Consider the following 23,005-nt stretch of genomic DNA (forward strand, 5'->3'; position numbering starts at 1 on the left):
AATCTTTTGTAAACCTTCAAGTATGTAGCATTTCCCAAATTGATGTGAACACAATTTATTTTTTTTAACCAAGCATCCAGAGGAAACTGATACTGAAGAACACACTCTGGGAAATGCTGCATGATACTATATTAGGCCACACAACATAACATTAAATCAGTTTCCATCAAAAACCTGAAATGTTCTAATTTCCTAAAAAGCATACTAATTTGTATATGTTAATATTCTACCTAAAATTAAGACAAGAAAACATTTAATTGAAGAATCTGGTCTTCTCTAGGACTAAAAAACCTTAAGCATATATGAAAGAAAAAAATCAAACTTGAACATCTACAAACAAAATATCTTTTATTCTGTGGAATCAAAGCTCCACACAAGTACTTTATAAGATCCATTAATACTGTATTTCTTTTTTTTTTTTTTTTTTTTTGAGACAGAGTCTTACTCCGTTGCCCAGGGTGGAGTGCAGTGGGGCAATCTTGGTTCACTGCAACCTCCATCTCCTGGGTTCAAGCGATTCTCCTGCCTCAGCCTCCCAAGTAGCTGGGACTACAGGTGTGCACCCCCATGCCCGGCTAATTTTGTATTTTTAGTAGAGATGGAGTTTCACCGTATTAGCCAGGCTGGTCTCGAACTGACCTCGTGATCCGCCTGCCTCAGCCTCCCAAAGTGCTGGGATTACATACAGGTGTGATTTACCATGCCCAGCCCTAATGTAGTATTTTTAAATGATATGATTATACAACAGCTTTGTTTAAATCTAAGTTCACAAAAATTTCTCAGTACATCATCTGTTTTATCTCTACTGACTATAATTACCAGTTGTAAGAACAATTCTAACCATATTAATACCTGACAGAATGTTGAGACCTGATTATAACCAGATATTGGGTAGCATCCAATTAAAGTGTCAGTAGAGCTTGGATGTATCAAAGAAAATATTTTATTCAAGTTCCCAAAACAAACTTGAGGAGTTATACTGAGTTTGAATTGAAGAAAAAAGGCCAAGTTAAAATAGGAGAACAAATGGTTTTCATTTGGTGGCAGTTGAAATCAAAGTATACATGTGTATACATTCTAATCCATCATCTATCCCATGTGGCATTTTCCAAGGTTTTAAGAGTCTACCAGGCCAAACCCTTTGCCACTTTCACTGCTTTTGCTTTGCTTTTCCCCTTTCTTTTCTCTCGCTTTGCCTTCAGCCTTTTTCTTTGCCTTTGGTTCATCCATACTGGGTACTGTCCATGCTGGTCTAGAAGAGTCTTTTTGCTTCTCTTAATATCAGTCTCCATTTTCATGTCATCTGCATTAAAAGATGGAAAAACTATTAACACCATGTATGAAAAAAACCACCCTGTGAAAGCATATTAATGCACTGAGAACATCAGAACATTAGAACTGAAGGTAGACCAAAAATAGAGAAGAAAAAACTTTCTAAAGAATGTTGGCATGACTGTCCTTCCTTAGAATAGTAATGTTAAATAGGAAACATTTAGGATGCATGGCTCTGAGTTAGTACATTAGTAGATATGTGGTTCTGAGCACATGTGAGTTACAAGAACATTTCTCACATTAAGTGATTCCTTGAGTTCAGTAAGCACACCTACACTTCTAAGGGATACACCTTAGATGCAATGAACTGATTAGGAATGACTGGCCATTTCTTATGAACTTGAACTAAATTATAATGAACTGAGAATGAACTTCTAATGAACTCGATAGAGTAGTCAGCAGCAGGGTTGTAATGGCAGAGACAGGCACTCAACAGAGAAGAAAGACCTGGACACATCCTGGGGCTGGCATACTTTTCCTAGCTAGGTAACACCCAGAGATCCAGCTCTACTGATAGGAGACTTGGCAGGAAGCTCAGTGCAAGCATGCTGTGGTACACCTATCACCTTCTCCACTGTGAAGGACATGCTCAGAGTCCCTCACTGGGACCTCCTTATCAGGATACACAAAGTCTTCTATTATCTCGACTACCTGGCATTATATTAGATATTCACCATTGTTTCCACAGTATCTAGAATAGTGTCTGGTATATAACAGCCACTCAATAACTAGTGTTGAATGATTATTTTAGGTGCTGTTCTAGTTTATGGGGATACAGTGGTCCATATGAGCTCCTAGCCCTCACGGAGTTTACAATGTTCTGTTGAGGGGAGAATAACAAAGCAAACAGAAAGAAAACCTCAGCCAGGTATAGTATCTATAGGCATTTGTAGTCTCAGCTATTTGAGAGACTGGGGTGGGAGGATCATTTGAGGCCAGGAGTTCAAGGATGTTGTGGGCTTGGTCACGCCTGTGAACAGCCACTATACTCCAGCCTGGGCAACAAAGTGAGATCCTGTCTCCCAAAAAAAAAAAAAAGAACTGGTAGGCGCTGGTAAGAACATGTTAAGATAATGAGGTTTTTAAGCATGGCAGTGATATAATCTGATTTACCTTCTGAAAAGATCACATTGGTGGATATGTAGAAGATAAATGAGAAGGGAACAAGAGCAGAAGAGAGAAGTGAAAAGGCTCCTATAATAGTACAGGCAAGAGATGACGGCCATCTGAATCAAGGTGAAAGCAGGAGAAAAATGGATACAGATTTCTAATGTATTTTTGGGACAATCAGTAACACTTGCTAATGGTTTAGATGTGGGGAATAAAGGAAAGAGAAATCAAGGATGACTACTAGGTTTACGGCTTAAGAAATTAGGCAGGCAGTTGAAGGAGTAGAAATAAGGAAAAACATGAACTTGAGGGTAGAGATGAGAACCACATTGATAACACATAGATTACTAAATGCAGAGACTCCCTCAGTCTCAGTCCCACCTCCCTTTAGCTCCTAAAATATCTAAGAATAAGGGCATCCAGAATTCCCCAGGCAGGACATAAGAGAATTTCTCTCTGGGGATGATGAGAAAAAAAAAAGACTTAACAGATTCTGATATAAGAGATCTCCGAACAAAACCTCCTGGAGCCATTCCAATTCTTCTATACATCTAGCAGTTGACACACCCTCTCCCACACCTTGTCTCCCTCCAGCTTCCAATCATCATTGTAGTGCCACACTTTTAAATACAAACAATGACCACTGATCACCAGACATTTGAGAAAAGCTTCTAATGTGAAAGAAAGAGACAAAAGTAAAGGAATGGAAGGGCTTGGGAGGGAATTCCAAGAGGAAAGACAGATAATACATACCATAAATAAAAATTTCAAAAGCAAACTGTAATTAATACCCTTAGGAAAATCAGAGAAGATACATGCCCATTTAGAACACAGAGTTGATGACTCAAGGGGCATTTAAAAAACACAAAGAACACAAAGCTATGAAAAAGGAACAGTAGGCTGGGCGCAGTGGCTCACGCCTGTAATCCCAGCACTTTGGGAGGCCGAGGCGGGCGGATCACGAGGTCAGGAGATCAAGACCATCCTAGCTAACACGGTGAAACCCCGTCTCCACTAAAAATACAAAAAATTAGCCGGGCGCGATGGCAGGTGCCTGTAGTCGCAGCTACTCGGGAGGCTGAGGCAGGAGAATGGCGTGAACCCAGGAGGCGGAGCTTGCATTGAGCCAAGATCACGCCACTGCACTCCAGCCTGGGCAATAGAGCAAGACTCCATCTCAAAAAAAAAGTAAAAAAAAAAAAAAAAAAAAAAAGAAAAACTTTTAGAAATTAAAAATATAAGAGAAAACCAAGTAATAAGAACCAGAATACAAGGTCAAGGAAATTAGAGGGTATAACAAAAGATATAGAAAACAGGAGAGAAAAGAAAACAGGATCAATCCAAAAGAATCAAGAGTGGATGGGCATCTGGTATCTAGAACATATAAAGAACTCTTAACAACCTGATAATAAAAAGACAAACAACGTAATTGAAAAACGAGGCAAAAGACTTGAGTAGACCTTTCTCCAAAAAGATACACAAATGGTCAATAAGCATATGAAAAAATGTTCAGCCGGGTGCGGTGGCTCACACCTGTAATCCCAGCACTTTGGGAGGCTGAGGCAGGTGGATCACTTGAGGTCAGGAGTTCAAGACCAGCCTGGCCAACATGGTGAAACCCCAACTCTACTAAAAATGCAAAATTCAGCTGGGCATGGTGGCACACGCCTGTATTCCCAGCTACTTGGGAGTCTGAGGCAGGAGAATTGCTTGAACCTGGGAGGCAGAGGTTGTGGTGAGCTGAGATCATGCCACTGCACTCCAGCCTGGGCAACAGTGAGACTCCATCTCAAAAAAAAAAAAAACAAAAAGCAAACAAACAAAAAACAAAAAACACTTCATTCAACGTCATTAGTCATTAGGAAACTCCGAATCAAAATTACAATGAGAATCTATTTCATACCCACAAAGATGGCTATAATCTGAAAATGGAAAACAAGTATTAGTGAGGATGTGAAGAAACTCAAATATTCAAACACTGCAGGTGGGAATGTAAAATAGTGTGGCTGATGTGGAAAACATTAAAAAGAATTACCATATGACCCAGCAATTCCACTTATCAAACAAAACCTTGCGCACCTGAATGTTCATAGCAGCACTATTCACAACACCCATAAGGGGAAAGAAATCCAAATGCCCAGCAACTGTTGAATGGATATGAAACGTGGCACATGCAATGGACTATTATTTAGCCTTAAAAAGAAAGGAAGTACTGATTATATGCTACAATGTGGGTGACCTTCAAAAGCACCATGCTAAGGGAAATACGTCAGGCACAAAGGTCTCATTATATATGATTCCATTTATAAGAAATATTCAAAACAGGTAAATTCACACATGAAAAGAGCACATTAGTGGTTGCCAGAGGCTGGGGGTAGGAGGAGGAGAGACAGACTCTTTAATGGGTATTAAGTTTCCTTTTGGGGTGAGGAAAGTGTTTTGGAACTAGAGGTGATGGTTGCACAACATGAATGTACTAAATACCACTGAACTGTACACTTTAAAATGGTTAATTTTATGTTATGTGGATTTTGCCTTCACAACAACAAAAAATAACCAATAGGGAGGGGTGACGCGTGTAAGGAAATGAAAACAGCAAGTGAAGGCAAGTGTTTCAAGAAGTTTCAAGGACAGCTGAAATAAAGCAGCAGATTGAGAGAACTTGAGATCAAGGGAGAAATTTTTCTTTCTTTCTTTTGACATTGAACATCCCAGAACACATCTATGCTGTTGGCAATGACCCAGTGGAGGAGACTGATAAGGCAGATGCATGAGTACAACCCCTGAGAATGTAATGGTGGAGAGGATTCAGAACACAAGTGGAGAAACTGGCCTTGGAGAGAGCATTAATAAAAAAGGGAAAACAGACTATACAACATTTAAATTCTTATAGACTTGGGTAGTGGAAAGATGAGGATATTTCTGTTGGTTGGCCCCTTTTTCTCACAGAAGTTGAAGTAAAATGCTTTTTGTAATTTTTATTCATACGGAGTGGGAGAAGGATGAAATGGGAAGAAAAAAGTTAAAAACAGCCATTTTTAAAGGGAAAAAACCCCCTAAGTTTGGGAGATTGAGAAATACTGCTCTCTTCCTTGGGCATAAGACATCAAATAAATGTATTTCTATTTTAAAGTCTGGGTATTGCGAATGCTTAATTTAGTTTGCTGCCAAATTGGTGCATTAAATGTGCAAAAAGCAGCATTATATATATATCCTCCAACTTCATGAGTAAGACACAAAGGTTCCTAGAATCTGTCAAAATGAAATAGTGAAACCCTGTGATTTTCAGGATAATAGTATAAGGGCAAAGGACTCATAGAATGGGAATTAGATCTTACAAAGAGTAAAATGAAGACCTATGCTGCCTAGGCCGACTGAACTGTGTACCCTTCCAACCAGAGTATGTCTAGATTTGTCTACTCCTGTAGAACTGTTTATTCCTGAGACATGGAGGCTATTGTATAAACACCAAAGACCCACTCTAAATAATCCAAAACATAACTATATACATGAACAGGCTTGACAGAATTTTTTTTTTTTTAAATGAAGGGCAGAGGGGCTGGGCACTGTGGTTCATGCCTGTAACCCAGTGCTTTGGAAGGCTGAGGTGGGAAGAATCCGCTTCAGCTCAGGAATTCAAAGCTGCAGGAAGCTATAATCACACCACTGCACTCTAGCCTAGGTGACAGAGGGAGGAGACTTTGCCTCAAAAAAAAAAAAAGAGAGAAAGAAAGAAAAAGAAGAAGCACACTCACCCTTTTCATCTTTTACCTCACATTGCATTTTCTCTTGGCAATGTTTGGGTTTGGGTACCACCACAGTTGCTATCTCTTGAACATCTTTCATTAAAACATCACCGTCTAGTTTGAGAATACTTTTAAGCCTGCTGACCTCCTTTGGGGCATTCTTTTTTCTCTTTTCAGCACGCATCTTTCTTTTCCACTTACTCCGTAAGCTTTTAGCCATGTTTTACCTGAAGTTAACAAAAACACACATTCAAAAGTAAATCTTTAATATAAAAAAGAAAAAAGGCAAATCCTTAGAAAACCAGGCCAACAGGTATCTCTACAAAACAAGTGAAAAGTAAAACTCTTCAATCTGTTCACTTTTTTTTATGACTTAACATGCAACTTATATGAAGATCAACATGGTACATACAGTCACTAAATAACAATTAAGATATCAAATCAAACTTGTGGTCATAAGCAAACTACAAATCAAACCAATTCTGAAAGCACCTTGAATTTCTTTTTTTTTTTTTTTTTTTTTTTTTTTTTTATGAGACGGAGTCTTGCTCTGTCTCCCAGGCTGGAGTGCAGTGGCACGATCTCAGCTCACTGCAAGCGCCACCTCCCAGGTTCACGCCATTCTCCTGCCTCAGCCTCCCGAGCAGCTGGGACTACAGGTGCCCGCCACCACGCCCGGCTAGTTTTTTGTATTTTTAGTAGAGATGGGGTTTCACCGTGTTAGCCAGCATAGTCTCGATCTCCTAACCTTGTGATCCCCCCGCCTCAGCCTCCCAAAGTGCTGGGATTACAGACTTGAGTCACCGCGCCCGGCTGAATTTCTTTACAAAATACAGAAACTTAATTTCCCCAGAATGCAAGAGCGTCATCACCTTACGTTTATGCAACAGCTTACAAATTACAAAATGATTTTTATAAACACTTCACTTCATCTTCATTATCCATCCTCTCAAGCCAACTTAACGACTGTAAACTTATCTGTTCCTACTCGTTTTCTTTCCACTCAGTTCCGCCCTAAATCCTCCACAAGGTGCTCAGTGTGATCTTTTAAAAGAGCATTCACTGCCTTTCTTCGAGTTCTTTAAAGACCTCCTCCCTCATATATATTCAAGATCTACAAGGTCATTTGTGATCTGTCCCCTGCCTCCTTCAACTCTATTTCATTTCATTCTCCATCCCCATCCCCGCAGGCTCCAACTACGTCTGTAAAGAGTCCAAACTATCTCTACGTCAGTGCCTTCATATTTGCTGTCCCTATGCCTGGCAACTGCTCTTCTCAAGGCTTGCTCCTTCATTCGATACCTCAGAAAGGACTCCTCTGACCTCTGTAAGCTCCCTTCCCTGCTTAATAAGTGTTACAACCTGAAACTCTTGTTTTCTGTCACGCCCCCCACCCTCTCCCCAGACTGTAGACTCCACGAAGGTAGAGGGAAAGGTCTTGTTCACTGCTGAATCGCCCAGTGCACAGAATTTTGCATATTTGTTGAACGAAGGACTAACATTTTTTGAACGCCGGCAATCACAAAGTCATTCCGCTCCCTTGTCTACATAACTCAACCTTTGAGAAGGGCTAGGAAAGCGGGCGGTAAACAACCTTGAGGGCCAAAGTTAACTTCGGCGGGAGTGAACAACAGCGGTGGGCTCCACTTTACCCAGTGCATTCGAAAGCCGGAGGGCCCCCACCAAGAGCACGGGGAACCCTCGCCCTCAACAAGGCCTGCATCGCCGGACAGGAGCTCAAGTATAGCCCAGCGAGTGTCAAGAAACGAAATTCTCCAGGGGTGGCGGAATCAAGCCCCAAGTCCCATGTCTCACTGGACCGGTGAGGCACCGAACTCACCTGAGAAACGAACACCCACACCTCAGGCTCACGCCGACCGGAAGTCTTTGCACTTCCGTCTTCCGGGCAGAGGCCATCCGGGGCGGACGCATTGCACGCCGGGAGACAAAATGTCTCAAGAATCCTTGAGAAGCGGGGTTTTGGAAGCCGGGCGCTGACGAGCTTCCGCCTTTGGTGTGATCGCGGACCTAGAAACTTGGTCCGTCCCATACAGGTGTAGAAGTCGGATTTGGAGAATGCAGAAGCGTGTCCGGTCAAGGTTAGGCTCCAGGTAGGTCCGCTTTCTGGACGTGGGCAGGGTAGCCCCGAGACTAACCTATGGAGTGAACCTGGCCAGGGGACCCTACTTGTCAGATAGGGAGCTCCGAGCCGACCTTTAGATCTGACCACACCGTTTACATGATACGCATGTATTTCCTTAGATCAAGTCAGCCTAGATCAGGTGTTCTTCCAGAGGCCGTATTGAGATCATTTTTATTTGCAGCCTGTGCATTTTCTCATCTCGGGTGATGGCCTCACAGATGTACACATATGTCAAACCGTATCAAACTGCACACTTTAAATATGTGCAACTTATTGCATGTCAGTTATACTCAAAGCTGTTACCAAAAACAGAAAACAAGCTTTTCCTACCCCAGAGAAGAATTTAAAGGGTAAAATGATCAAAGGATTTCAGTTCTATCATTGTTTACCTGTCTGATCACTTATATATCAGGCACAATGCTAAGCCTAGGACGATTGTCTTAGCTCACGAAGAACACTTACTTTACAACTATTTCTAATGGCATAGGCTTTGGAATCATATAGGTCTGTGTTGTACTCTTGCTTCCAACATTTGTGAACGATATGGGTGAGTAATTAATGTCATAAGGGCCTGAATTTCCTTGTCCCTAAAGTGAACATAATACAACCTAATTGATGCTGTTAAAGAGTTCAACAAATGGTACCCTTTTTACATTATAGTTTCAAACGTATAGCTACAGAGTACTATTTGTAAGCAATGTTTCTAGAGATTTACGACATATACCCAAAAAACATGTCTTTAATGATGTTCTGGTAAACTCCTGCTGGTTGCTAGAAAAAAGGGTTCTGAGGCAATCTATGGGTACCTTTTTTCTTTAAATTTGTGCCCTTTATGAAACCATGCATAGTATGGAAATTACTGAATTCAGAATATAGCAAGGTTAAAGAGGCTGAAAAAAACTTAGAACATTTGATACAAAAAAAAGGAAGCATGCCTAAGAAACCTGGTTTATTTAAATGAGATTTCATTCTTATAAAGCAAGTGAATTTCTGTTTTACAAGTTAACCATATACTGTACCTCATCTTTCAAATGAGAAGTTAGCTACCTCACCCAAAAATACATGTGCACATTGCATTTCAGAGAAAGCTTACATTCTGATAGTCCATATTTACTGTATCTTGTTTAACATACCAGGACAAGACTTTTGAATAGGCACTTGGCACCAGAAAAAATAATTTACCTATTATGAAAATGTCATGTTGTTAAAATACCATGCCATGATTTAGCATTGCAAGTGCTTTAAACAGCTGAGTAAAACATCCTTTTACTCCTTTTTACTTATGTCCCCTCACCAGTTATATAAAAGCAGTTCTAGAGGAGTTAAGTGGCCTTAGTATATTTAAAAGTCTAATTCGTTCCTTCATTCATGCCTTTGAATATGCACTCTATTATAGGCACTATGCTGAATTTGCAAAGATGAAGGAAACTAAACTACTGTTTTCAGGAAACTTTATCTCCTAATGGACAAACAAGGCTTAAGGGTCCAACTAAACATTGCAGTGGCTCATCACAGAGCTGGAAGGAGCCTATATATAGAAATAGAGCCTGAGCCTCTCCCTCTCCCTCTCCCTCTCCCTCTCCCTCTCCCTCTCCCTCTCCCTCTCCCTCTCCCTCTCCCTCTCCCTCTCCCTCTCCCTCTCCCTCTCCCTCTCCCTCTCCCTCTCCCTCTCCCTCTCCCTCTCCCTCTCCCTCTCCCTCTCCCTCTCCCTCTCCCTCTCCCTCTCCCTCTCCCTCTCCCTCTCCCTCTCCCTCTCCCTCTCCCTCTCCCTCTCCCTCTCCCTCTCCCTCTCCCTCTCCCTCTCCCTCTCCCTCTCCCTCTCCCTCTCCCTCTCCCTCTCCCTCTCCCTCTCCCTCTCCCTCTCCCTCTCCCTCTCCCTCTCCCTCTCCCTCTCCCTCTCCCTCTCCCTCTCCCTCTCCCTCTCCCTCTCCCTCTCCCTCTCCCTCTCCCTCTCCCTCTCCCTCTCCCTCTCCCTCTCCCTCTCCCTCTCCCTCTCCCTCTCCCTCTCCCTCTCCCTCTCCCTCTCCCTCTCCCTCTCCCTCTCCCTCTCCCTCTCCCTCTCCCTCTCCCTCTCCCTCTCCCTCTCCCTCTCCCTCTCCCTCTCCCTCTCCCTCTCCCTCTCCCTCTCCCTCTCCCTCTCCCTCTCCCTCTCCCTCTCCCTCTCCCTCTCCCTCTCCCTCTCCCTCTCCCTCTCCCTCTCCCTCTCCCTCTCCCTCTCCCTCTCCCTCTCCCTCTCCCTCTCCCTCTCCCTCTCCCTCTCCCTCTCCCTCTCCCTCTCCCTCTCCCTCTCCCTCTCCCTCTCCCTCTCCCTCTCCCTCTCCCTCTCCCTCTCCCTCTCCCTCTCCCTCTCCCTCTCCCTCTCCCTCTCCCTCTCCCTCTCCCTCTCCCTCTCCCTCTCCCTCTCCCTCTCCCTCTCCCTCTCCCTCTCCCTCTCCCTCTCCCTCTCCCTCTCCCTCTCCCTCTCCCTCTCCCTCTCCCTCTCCCTCTCCCTCTCCCTCTCCCTCTCCCTCTCCCTCTCCCTCTCCCTCTCCCTCTCCCTCTCCCTCTCCCTCTCCCTCTCCCTCTCCCTCTCCCTTTTTTCGGTCTCCCTCTGTTGCCGAAACTGGACTGTACTGCCGGGATCTCGGCTCGCTGCAACCTCCCTGCCTTGGGCTCCTGTGACTCTCCTGCCTCAGCCTGCCGAGTGCCTGGGATTGCGGTCGCGCGCCGCCACGCCTGAATGGTTTTTGTATTTTTGGTGGAGACGGGGTTTCGCCGTGTTGACCGGGCTGGTCTCCAGCTCCTGGCCTCGAGTGATCTGCCTGCCTCGGCCTCCCGAGGTGCTGGGATTGCAGACGGCGTCTCGCTAACTCAGTGCTCAATGGTGCTCAGGCTGGAGTGCAGTGGTGTGATCTCGGCTCTCTGCAACCTCCACCTACCAGCCTCCTGCCTTGGCCTCTTAAAGTGCTAAGATTACAGCCTCTGCCCCACCGCCACCCCGTCTAGGAAGTGAGGAGCGTCTCTGCCTGGCCGCCCATCATCTGGGATGTGAGGAGCCCCTCTGCCCGGCCGCCCTATCTGGGAAGTGAGGAGCGCCTCTGCCCGGCCGCCCATCATCTGGGATGTGAGGAGCGCCTCTGCCCGGCTGCCACCCCGTCTGGGAGGAAGTGAGGAGCGCCTCTGCCCGGCTGCCCCGTCTGGGAGATGAGGAGCACCTCTGCCCGGCCGCCCCGTCTGGGAGGAAGTGAGGAGCGCCTCTGCCCTGTTGCCCTATCTGGGAAGTGAGGAGCGCCTCTGCCCGGCCGCCCATCATCTGGGATGTGAGGAGCGCCTCTGCCCGGCTGCCACCCCGTCTGGGAGGAAGTGAGGAGCGCCTCTGCCCGGCTGCCCCGTCTGGGAGATGAGGAGCACCTCTGCCCGGCCGCCCCGTCTGGGAGGAAGTGAGGAGCGCCTCTGCCCTGTTGCCCTATCTGGGAAGTGAGGAGCGCCTCTGCCTGGCCGCCACCCCGTCTGGGAAGTGAGGAGCGCCTCTGCCCGGCTGCCACCCCATATGGGAAGTGAGGAGCGCCTCTGCCCAGCCGCCCCTTCTGGGAGGTGAGGAGCGCCTCTGCCCAGCCGCCCCGTCTGGGAGGTGAGGAGTGCCTCTGCCCGGCCGCCCCGTCTGGGAGGTGAGGAGTGCCTCTGCCCGGCCGCCCCGTCTGGGAGGTGAGGAGCGCCTCTGCCTGGCCGCCACCCCGTCTGGGAGGAAGTGAGGAGCACCTCTGCCCAGCTGCCCCATCTGGGAAGTGAGGAGCGCCTCTGCCCGGCTGCCACCCCCTATGGGAAGTGAGGAGCGCCTCTGCCCGGCCGCCCACTCTGGGAAGTGAGGAGCGCCTCTGCCCGGCCGCCCACTCTGGGAAGTGAGGAGCGCCTCTGCCCGGCCGCCCACTCTGGGAGGTGAGGAGTGCCTCTGCCCGGCCGCCCCGTCTGGGAGGTGAGGAGCGCCTCTGCCTGGCCGCCACCCCGTCTGGGAGGAAGTGAGGAGCACCTCTGCCCGGCCGCCCACTCTGGGAGGTGAGGAGCGCCTCTGCCTGGCCACTCCGTCTGGGAAGGGAGGAGCGCCTCTGCCCGGCCACCCCGTCTGGGAGGTGAGGAGCGCCTCTGCCCGGCTGCCACCCCGTCTGGGAGGAAGTGAGGAGCACCTCTGCCCGGCTGCCCCATCTGGGAAGTGAGGAGCGCCTCTGCCCGGCCGCCACCCCATATGGGAAGTGAGGAGCGCCTCTGCCTGACCACTCCGTCTGGGAGGTGAGGAGCGCCTCTGCCCGGCCGCCCCGTCTGGGAGGTGAGGAGTGCCTCTGCCCGGCCGTCACCCCGTCTGGGAGGAAGTGAGGAGCACCTCTGCCCGGCTGCCCCGTCTGGGAGATGAGGAGCACCTCTGCCCGGCCGCCCCGTCTGGGAGATGAGGAGCACCTCTGCCCGGCCGCCCCGTCTGGGAGGTGAGGAGTGCCTCTGCCCGGCTGCCACCCCGTCTGGGAGGAAGTGAGGAGCACCTCTGCCCGGCCGCCCCCTCTGGGAAGTGAGGAGCGCCTCTGCCTGGCCGCCACCCCGTCTGGGAGGAAGTGAGGAGCGCCTCTGCCTGGCTGCCCCATCTGGGAAGGGAGGAGCGCCTCTGCCCGGCCGCCACACCGTCTGGGAAGTGAGGAGCGCCTCTGCCTGGCTGCCCCATCTGGGAAGGGAGGAGCACCTCTGCCCGGCCGCCACACCGTCTGGGAAGTGAGGAGCGCCTCTGCCTGGTCGCCCCATCTAGGAGGTGAGGAGCGCCTCTGCCCGGCCGCCCAGTCTGGGAAGTGAGGAGCGCCTCTGCCCGGCCGCCCTGTCTGGGAGGTGAGGAGCGCCTCTGCCTGGCCGCCACCCCATCTGGGAGGAAGTGAGGAGCGTCTCTGCCCGGCCGCCCCGTCTGGGAAGTGAGGAGCGCCTCTGCCCGGCCGCCCCCTCTGGGAAGTGAGGAGCGCCTCTGCTCGGCCGCCCCGTTGGGGAAGTGAGGAGCGCCTCTGCCCGGCCGCCCCGTCTGGGAGGTGAGGAGCGCCTCTGCCCGGCTGCCACCCGGTCTGGGAGGAACTGAGGAGCGCCTCTGCCCGGGCGGCCCCGTCTGGGAAGCGAGGGGCGCCTCTGCCCAGCCGCCCTGTCCGGGAGGTGAGGAGCGCCTCTGCCCGGCTGCCCTGTCTGGGAGGTGTACCCAACAGCTCCGAAGAGACAGCGACCATCGGGAGCGGGCCATGAGGACGATGGCGGTTTTGTTGAAGAGAAGGTGAGGAAGTGTGGGGAAAGGAAGGAGAGATCAGATTGTTGCTGTGTCTGTGTAGAAAGGGGTGGGCATAGGAGACTCCATTTTGTTCTGACTAGGAGAAATTCTTCTGCCTTGGGATGCTGTTGATCTATGGCCTTTCCCCCAGCCCCCTGCTCTCTGAAACATGTGCTGTGTCAACTCAGGGTTAAATGGATTAAGGGTGGTGCAAGATGTGCTTTGTTAAACAGATGCTTGAAGGCAGCATGCTCTTTAAGAGTCATCACCACTCCCTAATCTCAAGTACTCAGGGGCACAAACACTGCAGAAGGCCGCAGGGTCCTCTGCCTAGGAAAACCAGAGACCTTTGTTCATGTGTTTATCTCCTGACCTTCTCTCCACTATTATCCTATGACCCTGCCATATCCCCCTCTCCGAGAAACACCCAAGAATGATCAATAAATACTTCAGAAATAAAAAAAAAAAAAAGAGAAATAGAGGCACAGTGGGTGGCCCTGAATACCTTACAGGAAGCAGACTGATTTTCTCATCCAAAAGGCATGCTACATGATGCAGAACAGTCAGTGGGGCCCCTGCAGTCAGGCCTCTTCCCATGGAATCCCTGATCTGCACAATCACTTAGTAAGGAACAGGAAGACTTCTGGGATTCAGATAGTGACCCCATGTTGCCCATTCCCTAGATGATGGGGACTTCAAGACAAAGCTCTAGAAAGATGAAAGGAAAAAGCGAAAAGTATTTAAGTCCTTAGCTGCTCCAAAAAAAGGCCTGCAGCTGGCTGTTGACCACTAATCCCTGGAAATGCATCAAGTAGACTGAAGCTAGGTCTGAGAAGAAATTAAGGCAGGTGTATACGGCCTGCTGCATCTCTTTTCCCAAATTACATTCAAGAAATACAGAAGTTCTCAGATACTGCTCTTTCCTCATTTTCTTCCTACCTCTTAGCTGTTCTTCCTTTGGCCCTTGCACACTGAGTTGCCTGTTGCTCTGTCCAAGTCCTGCTAATTCCACATTCTTTGTTTTTTTTTTGAGACGGAGTCTCACTTCATCACCAGGCTGGAGTGCAGTGGCACGATCTTGGCTCACTGCAACCTCTGCCTCCTGGATTCAAGCAATTCTTCTGGCTCAGCCTCCTGAGTAGCTGGGATTACAGGCATACGCCAACATGCCCAGCTAATTTTGTATATTTAGTAGAGACGGGGTTTCACCGTGTTAGCCAGGCTGATCTTGAACTCCCAACCTCAGGTGATCTGCCCGCCTCGGTCTCCCAAAGTGCTGGAATTACAGGTGTGAGCCACCATGCCCAGCCCTAATTCCACTTTCTATTAATATTTCTGGAGTCTGTATATTTTCACCTTTACTTAATGCAATGCTTTAAAATGGTCGAGGTATATTCCCTACCTAGAAGAACTCATTACTTATACACAGTGGGACACATACACGGACTTACATACCACATAAAATTCATTGACAGAACATAGGAATAAACCAATGGTTCATTTATAAAATGTAATATTTTGTACCAAAGGTTTTCAAACTTCTTGGTCTTGGGATTCCTTTACACGCTTATTAAATTGATCATATCAGAAATTAAAACAATTTTTTTTGGAAAATGTAAGTCATTTAGAAATGATAAACTTATTACATGTTAACATTTTCATGGAAAATAACTATTTTCTAAATAAAAAATAATTTAGTGAAAAGAATGGCATTGTTTTACATTTTAAAAATGTCAGATCTACTTTTGCTTATACAGAATCTTTAGTCACAAATCAGTCCATTCCACCTTTGAACTGAAAATGGTATTAATATCATCAGCTGACACTAATTAAGCACTTAGTTTGGTTTATTTATCTATCTCATTTAATCCTTATAACAGCCCAATAAGCTAGACATCATTATTATTCCCATTATGAAGATAAGGCAAAAGACCTAAGGAAGGATAAATAATTTGCCAAATGTCACTTAAGCACCTGGTTGGAGTGCAAGGATTCTAATCTAGATGCTTTTACCCACCATGCTATGTTAAACTTGATTGCACTGCATCATGCACTTGATAATTCAACAATTAATGATAATAAAGTCAAATTTACATCTACAAATCATGCAAGCTTAAACTGATACTACAAGTTTATTTCAACTTAGTAGCTGGGAAATACTTAGGGAGTGTTATGGGCTGAGTTGTAGTCCCCCCAAAATTCACATGAAGAAATCCTATTCCCAGCACTTCAGAATGTGACTGTATTTGGAGATAGGTTTTTAAAGAGGTAATTAAGGAAAAATGAGGTCCTCAGTGTGGGACCTAATCCAGTATGACTGGTGTCCTCATAAGAAGAAGAAATTTGGGCACAGACAAGTACAGAGGGAAGGCCATTTAAAGACACAGGGAGAAGACGGCCATCTAGAAATCAAAGAGAAAGGCCTCAAAGGAAACCAACCCTGCTAACACCCTGATCTTGGACTTTTAGCCTCCAGAACTGTGGGAAAATAAATTTCTTGTTGAAGCCACCCAAGCTGTAGTACTTTGTTATGGCAGCCTAACAAACTAGTACAGTGAGGGAATTTGACAAAATTTCATTGGTTACTGGTACACTGACCTAACATGCTGTGTGCACCAACACAAATGAAACCATAAGACAATATTTCCCAAATATTTTAATTTTGAAATAGATATACTTAATGGCTGATGACCCAGTATCTTTGGTGTCCTCTAACCACATTAGCATTCTATAATTTCAAATGAAATCTATACTTTAAAAAACAATTAATGTCAAATTTTGTCATAATATCTGACTTTCAGGCAGACTTTCAATTTTAGTACAATTTAAAATAAAAAGTCATTAACATTTTAATATAATACTGAATAATTCTCTGTGGAATTTATCTTTTACATTTTTTTCCTTTTAAGCAAAAAGAGATTTACAATTTATAATGGTAAAGACTCTACTACTTTAGAATCAAAGCCAAATCAATATTACTTAATAATTCAGGGAAAATTTAGATAAAATCACTAGACAAAGGTAAACTGATATTCTTATCTACTCATAAAATTATTTTTGAATTGCAAATGAATCACTATGCGTGGCTAATTTAGGAAGAAAAACTTTTTTTTTTTTTTTTTTTTGAGACTGAGTCTCGCTCTGTCACCAGGCTGGAATGCAGTGGTGTGATCTTGGCTCAATGCAACCTCCACCTCCCAGGTTCAAGCGATTCTCTGGCCTCAGCCTCTTGAGTAGCTGGGACTATAGGCGCATGCCACCACATCCAGCTAATTTTTGTATTTTTAGTAGAGACGGGGTTTCACCATGTTGGCCAGGATGGTCTTGACCTCTTGACCTTGTGATCCACCTGCCTCGGTCTCCCAAAGTGGTGGGATTACAGGCGTGAGCCACTATGCCCAGCCAGAAAAGCATTTTTAATAGAATTTTGATAGCTCTTAACTGAGATCCTAAATCAAGGATTTAGAAATGAGGTATCATAAAGAACAGTAAGATTTTAAAGCTCTCAAAATTACATATGATACAAATAAAGATTGTAACAGTATTTAATCATTGTTTCAAACTTTATTACTTAATGAAACAGTTTCTATATACTGCTTCCAATTACTTTAATCCTTTTTTTCTCGTTAAATTTTTGTTGTTGTTGTTCTTCAGTTGAGCTGAGACACTTTTAATTACTTTTTATTAACTGCTTCCAGAAACCGTAACAGGTGCAGGAACAGATTGATGATATCCAAGTAGAGGCTGATGGCAGCTAATACGTACTCTTCAGGTGACAGTTTATGCATCAGTGAGTGTGTGTCATAGATGATGAATCCACAGAAAAGAAGGGCTCCTGCAGCGGCTAAGACCAACTCCATTATCTCACTATAAAAAAATAACTATAGGGAAGAGATTAAAGAAACATGTTTATATTTGAGAACAGTATTAACAGGACTTAACTTACTTCCTCTAATGATTTACTGCTACATTACACATTTGACAATGGTGTACAACTTTGAATACAAATGTTAAAAGCAGAAAAAGGCAAGGCAGGTCCAAACTTGCCGTTGGATGGAAGGATGAATGAGCGGATATATTCCATTAAACTAAATTACCCACTTTGAAAAACAGCATTCCAAATATAAATTATTTAAAAATATATTTCATTTTTCACAATTAAATGTGCCACTGGAGCTTGGCAGTTGTAAGCGAGGGCCTCTTTCTATGTAATTTAATTCATTTATTCATTCATCTTTTTTTCAGTCAATAATAAGGACCAACACAAAACCCTGATTTTCTAAAAGGATAATTCTATAATCATTCTATATACAAATGTTCTGGATAATTATAACTAAGTGTCCTATCATAAGAGTATCTCTTATAGCTTTTTGAGGTTATTTATATTGACACAGCCAGAATTATATTTCAAGTTAACCATTATAACTTACCTTCAAGAATCCTGACAGGCACAATATCCACAAAAGAGCAAAGAGCCTATAAAAATACAATTTTAGTAATTTACAATATTGTTCCTTACAAAAAAACTTTGTAAACCCATTCAACACTTTCTGAAAAAAAAAACATCCATCTGGATTTTTTGCTGAAGAATAACTAAAATTGTAAGAATTTGTAAACATACAATGAATATAATGCCCATCTTGGATCTTTTTTTTAAAGAAATTGAAAGAACAGCTATTTATTCAACATTTGTCTTTATGGTATACAAACCTAGTTAACAGTATAATTTGTGAAGTTTTGGAACATAAAATACAGATAAAAGCAGAAATATCATTACAAGTATTTTAATTCAGAGATCTACAAAAACTTTCAGAAAATATATAAACAAATGAAATATGATTGCACTTTTAAACCAAGTAATAACAAGTTATTCTGTGAACATGTCTATCGAAGTTCACGATGTACTTTCCATTTTATTCTTACGTATTATGGAACTTAATTGATGGACACATCTGACACTGCTATAATTTTATGAGTTACAATTCAATTGTTATATATAGAGAGTATAAATTATATGAGAAAGGACATCTAAGAAGTCAGTCTTTTGTTATAAAATATGGGACTTATCAGCTGCTTCAGGTCACAGGGAATTACAGAGGCCAAATTTATCCTCCTTCCTTAAATAAAACCAGACAAAATATATGAAACAACAGTTCTTGGACACTGGACAGCAAACAGCACAGGACAGGGATTCCTGAGATAAAAGATACAAAGAAAGTGAAGTCTATATTTGCTCCAGCTACAGAGGGTTTCCAGGCCACCGTGTAGGGATAAGAACCCATATAGTCACTTGCGGTCTCCTTGAATTGAGTAGACAAGACTTATTCAGAGGTCAGGGAAGCCAAGGTAGCTAGAATTTGCAGGGCAGAATACCAGAAAGAAGAGAACTATCCACCAAAAATGAGCACTCTGGTGTATGCACAGGGTTCCCCTAGAGTCTGTAGCTACGTTCTGATTAATACATGCATGTTGAGGAGGTGACCAAGGCTGGAGAAAGAACCACCATAGAGAAGCAGGCAGAACAATCCTCAGAGTTCACACAGGACTGGGAATAGTTTGCATTCACACCAGCTGGAGTAGAAAGACCTCATAAGACATGCACTGAGTAGTATGCTGAAGGGTACTGTCTCAGCAGTACCCTTAGGGCCAAATGAGCCCCTAAGCTAAAAGCTGTTCTGGACCTGCCTAACAGAGCCTCAAAAGGTTTACTTTCCAAGGAATTTAACTGCATCCTAGGAGAACAATGCCAAATATATTTAAAGTTAATACAACAAAATTCAGCACCCAACCATGTAAAATTTATAATGACCAGCATCCAATAAAAAATTATAAAGGCAAGCAAAAGAATGAAGGAAATATGACCCATAACAAGAAGAAGAAACAATCAATAGAAACAAATCCAGAAATGACACAATGATAGAATGAGTAGACAATGACATTAAAAATATACTCCCTAGTTCAAGGAGATCGAGGAAAGAATGATCATGAGGAGGAGAGAAATGGAAGATACTATTTTTTTTCAAAAGACACAAATTGAACTGAACTTTAATTGATTAAAAATACAATATATGAAACACAAATATTCTGATTGGAATTAATAGCAGATTAGACACTGAAGAAGATTACTAAATTTGAAAACAGCAATAGAAACTAACCAAAATGAATCACAAAGAGAAAAAGAAAAAAAAAAAAACAGAACACTGAATTAGGGGACAACATCTAGAAGTCTAATATATATGTAACTGGAGTCTCAAGCAAAGGAGAAAGGAGAGACAGATAAATGTTTGAAGAATGGCCAAAAATTTCCCAGATTTGAGCTGTGCACAGTGGTGTGTGCCTGTAATCCCAGCTACTCAGGAGGTGGAGGGATCACTTGAACCCAGGAGTTCGAGTCCAGCCTAGGCAACACAGCAAGACCCCATCTCTTAAACAATTTTTTTTTCCAAATTTGGTGAAAACTTTACATTGTCAGATCCAAGAAACAGAAGAAAAGTGGAGGGGGAGGGAACCACACCAAGGAATATTGTAATCAAATTACTGCAAACCAGTGATAAAGAAAAAATGGTAAAAGTAGCTATGTATGTGTGGGGGAAACATATACAGAGGAATAAATATAAGAAAGATGGTAGACTTCTTGTCAGAAACTACGTAAGTCAGAGGACAGTGGAATGACATCTTTAAAATACTGAAAGCAAGAAAAAAAAACCCAAAACCTAGAATCTCACACCCAGCAAAAATAACTTTCAAAAATAAAGACAAAGGTTTTTTTCAGACACAAAAGATGACCAACAGACAACAAGAAATGTTAAAAAGAAGTCCCTCAGTCAAATGATATTAGGTGGAAATTTAGATTTACATGAAGAGATGAAGAAGAGTAGAAATGGCAAATACATTGGTGAACATTAAAGGACTTCTATTTTTAAAATCCCTTTAAAAGATAATATAATTTTTAGTGCAAAAATAATAATGTATTATGGAGCTTATAACACGTAGAACTAAAAGTTACGGCAACAATGGCACAAAGGTAGGGAAAAGGAGATACAAGTATACATGAAATGGTATATTATTTGAGGATAGACTAATAACTTAAAGTCATATATTATAAAACCTACAGCAACCTCTAATTAAAAGAACTATAGCTAATAAGCCAATAAAGAAGATAAACACAACCATCTTAATAATCACAATAAATGTAAATGGACTAAATAACTAAAAGCAGAGATGGTCAGATTAGATTTTTAAAAACCAAGATCCAACTATGACTTCTAAAAAAACACCTTTTAAATATAAAGACACAAATACATTAAAAATAAAAGGACAGAAAAAGATATACAATGCTAACATGCTAACAAATTAAGAAGAAAGCTGGGGTTGCTATATTAATAATGAAATAGATTTTAGGGCAATGATATTACTAGAGCTAAAGAAGGTCACTTCATAATGATAAAGGGGTCAGTTCACCAAGAGTACATAACAATCCTAAATGTTCTGCATCTAAAAATGGAGTTTAAAATAATATGATGCAAAATTATAGAATTTACATGAGAAATAGACCAATCCATACTTGTAGCTGGAAATTTCAACACCCCTCTCACATTAATTGATAAAACAAGTAGGCAGAAAATTAGTAAGCAAATAGAAGACCTGACATTATGAACCAACTTTACCTAATTGACATTTATCAAATCATCCGACAGCAGCAGCAAAATACACATTCTTGTCTAGTGCACAAAGAACATTTACCAAGATACCATTAAAAAAAAAAAAAACTCAATAAATGCAAAAGGACTGAACTCATACAAAATAAGTTGTCTCACAATAACAGAGTTATTTATTGTAATGCTATTTGGTGAAATGAAGGCATGATGAGAATCTAGTCCTCAGCTGTCTCTCTGAAATGGCCCTAAAATTTCTCAGGATACATCTGGCATACCTAAGTGAGAATGAGGTATCATGCTACCTCACAATATAGATCCTTCAGGACTGAAAGGGTCTTAGGATTTGCTTTTTCATTCTTAAAGCCTAGGGAAACTCCAAAGCTCCTGCACCATGGGGTATGGGGAAGGTGATATTAAGAACTTACAGCATCCGAGATATTACCCTACTTGCAGGCTAACAAGTTAGCCTGGCACAGTTTCATGGATGCATCAAGCTCCTAGGTCTGAGATAAAGGACAGTTTAGAGTAATAACAGTAGTGTCAGCATTTTTATGACAGGGCCCAGGTGATGCTAAGAGGGCCACATGACACCTACACACACAGTGAGTTGTGTTACAAGAGAGGAACCTTGAATTTAGGGAAGCAAGTTTTTTTTATAATGGAAAGTAAACATGCTTGCCCTCTGCTCTAGCGAGCACTATTTCTATCTTCCCAGGCTGTTCACTATTGGAAAAAAAAAAAACCCTTAAAAAGACTGTCTGGAACAAACAGCAGTCAGCACATCATTCACAAGACATTCAGAAACACAAGAGACCCATGAAAAATCCTCTCCAATTCTTGTAGGCTTCTAATAAGACATTAGGATAGGGCTGCCAGAGGTCTCTGGACATTAATTTACTCTTATTCACTAACTGGACAAGATCCTACATTTGAGCCTGATCAGACACTATTGACAATACATATCAAAACAGATACCTTTTCTCCACTACAACATCCAAGCTGAAGTCTGACACACTTAGGCTCCCTGGTTAAGCAGCATGCCCTACCCAGCGACCTAAGTGTACACACACACTAAAAGGGTTATTTAGGGTCACAGGCTCCATTTGGTAAGTTTCTGATAAGAAATTCAGCCTAAGATTTGTCAGTTTATGACGGCATTCTCTGTAGATACTGTAACAGGTAAAGATTTGAAAGTCATGTCCTACAAATATTCTGCCTAAGTTGTTAGTTCACTCTACCCTGACTCAAATCTCATTAAATATTTAAGCATCAAAGAGAGCAAATTTTCTGAGAATATAGATAAGATATACCATGGACATAGCGCTGATTTTGCTATTCTAACAACTCCATCTAGAGGACTGACAAATCCTACCCTCTTCCCTCTCAACAAGAAGCACAGAATAAAAAATAACTTACAAACAATGATGTACCAGTAAACTGACTTTCTAGGAAAGAAAATGAGCCCTGATCTGTAGTGCTTCTTAATTTCTGCAGTGTACATACATCCTTCATGGCCTGCTTTAAGCTTCCAGCAGTTTAACAACTGACTTGCAAGATGCCTCTCATAAGCTGGCACAAGGCAACTCTAGCACACCAATGACCAGTTGCCATAGTTATCATATGTAGTTCTGAGATTTAATCCCTTTTGTGGCAGAATTACCACAGGATAATGATGTTGTAAAAACATCACAGCTTTAAGTCAATCTATGAAGCACTGCCATCATTGCCTGATACTACCATACATCCAAACATTTAA

General features: G+C 43.4%; 3 protein-coding genes across 7 annotated transcripts in view; 1 reads left to right on the forward strand and 2 right to left on the reverse strand.

Annotated features, from left to right (window-relative positions):
- Positions 1-326: 326 nt before the first annotated feature.
- LLPH (LLP homolog, long-term synaptic facilitation factor) lies at positions 327-8,129 on the reverse strand. Its single transcript, XM_054442364.2, has 3 exons — positions 8,029-8,129; positions 6,198-6,415; positions 327-1,303 (listed from the first exon to the last, which is right to left on the reverse strand). Exons 2-3 carry the CDS (start codon positions 6,406-6,408, stop codon positions 1,125-1,127), a joined length of 390 nt encoding a protein of 129 aa, XP_054298339.1. The 5' UTR covers positions 6,409-6,415; positions 8,029-8,129; the 3' UTR covers positions 327-1,124.
- A 35-nt stretch (positions 8,130-8,164) lies between these two features.
- IRAK3 (interleukin 1 receptor associated kinase 3) overlaps positions 8,165-23,005 on the forward strand; it is a 116,673-nt gene continuing 101,832 nt past the window's right edge. For 2 of the 5 annotated variants that reach the window (XM_063646473.1, XM_063646472.1), the window contains exon 1: positions 8,175-8,299. The gene's annotated coding sequence lies outside the window, so the exon portion shown is untranslated. Of the gene's footprint in view, positions 8,300-23,005 lie in introns of all 5 variants that reach the window. The other 3 variants (XM_063646476.1, XM_063646475.1, XM_054442361.2) reach the window with 3 other exon arrangements.
- The window catches only part of TMBIM4 (transmembrane BAX inhibitor motif containing 4), a 34,829-nt gene continuing 28,056 nt past the window's right edge, over positions 16,233-23,005 (reverse strand). Inside the window, exons 6-7 of the mRNA XM_054442363.2 lie at positions 18,022-18,067; positions 16,233-17,472 (exon numbers count right to left, since the gene is read on the reverse strand). Of these exons, the coding sequence (XP_054298338.1) occupies positions 17,266-17,472; positions 18,022-18,067 (253 nt within the window). The 3' untranslated portion in view covers positions 16,233-17,265. The remainder of the gene's footprint in view (positions 17,473-18,021; positions 18,068-23,005) is intronic.

The sequence above is a fragment of the Pongo pygmaeus genome, chromosome 10 (genome assembly GCF_028885625.2).
Source record: "Pongo pygmaeus isolate AG05252 chromosome 10, NHGRI_mPonPyg2-v2.0_pri, whole genome shotgun sequence".
Classification (NCBI taxonomy): domain Eukaryota; kingdom Metazoa; phylum Chordata; class Mammalia; order Primates; family Hominidae; genus Pongo; species Pongo pygmaeus.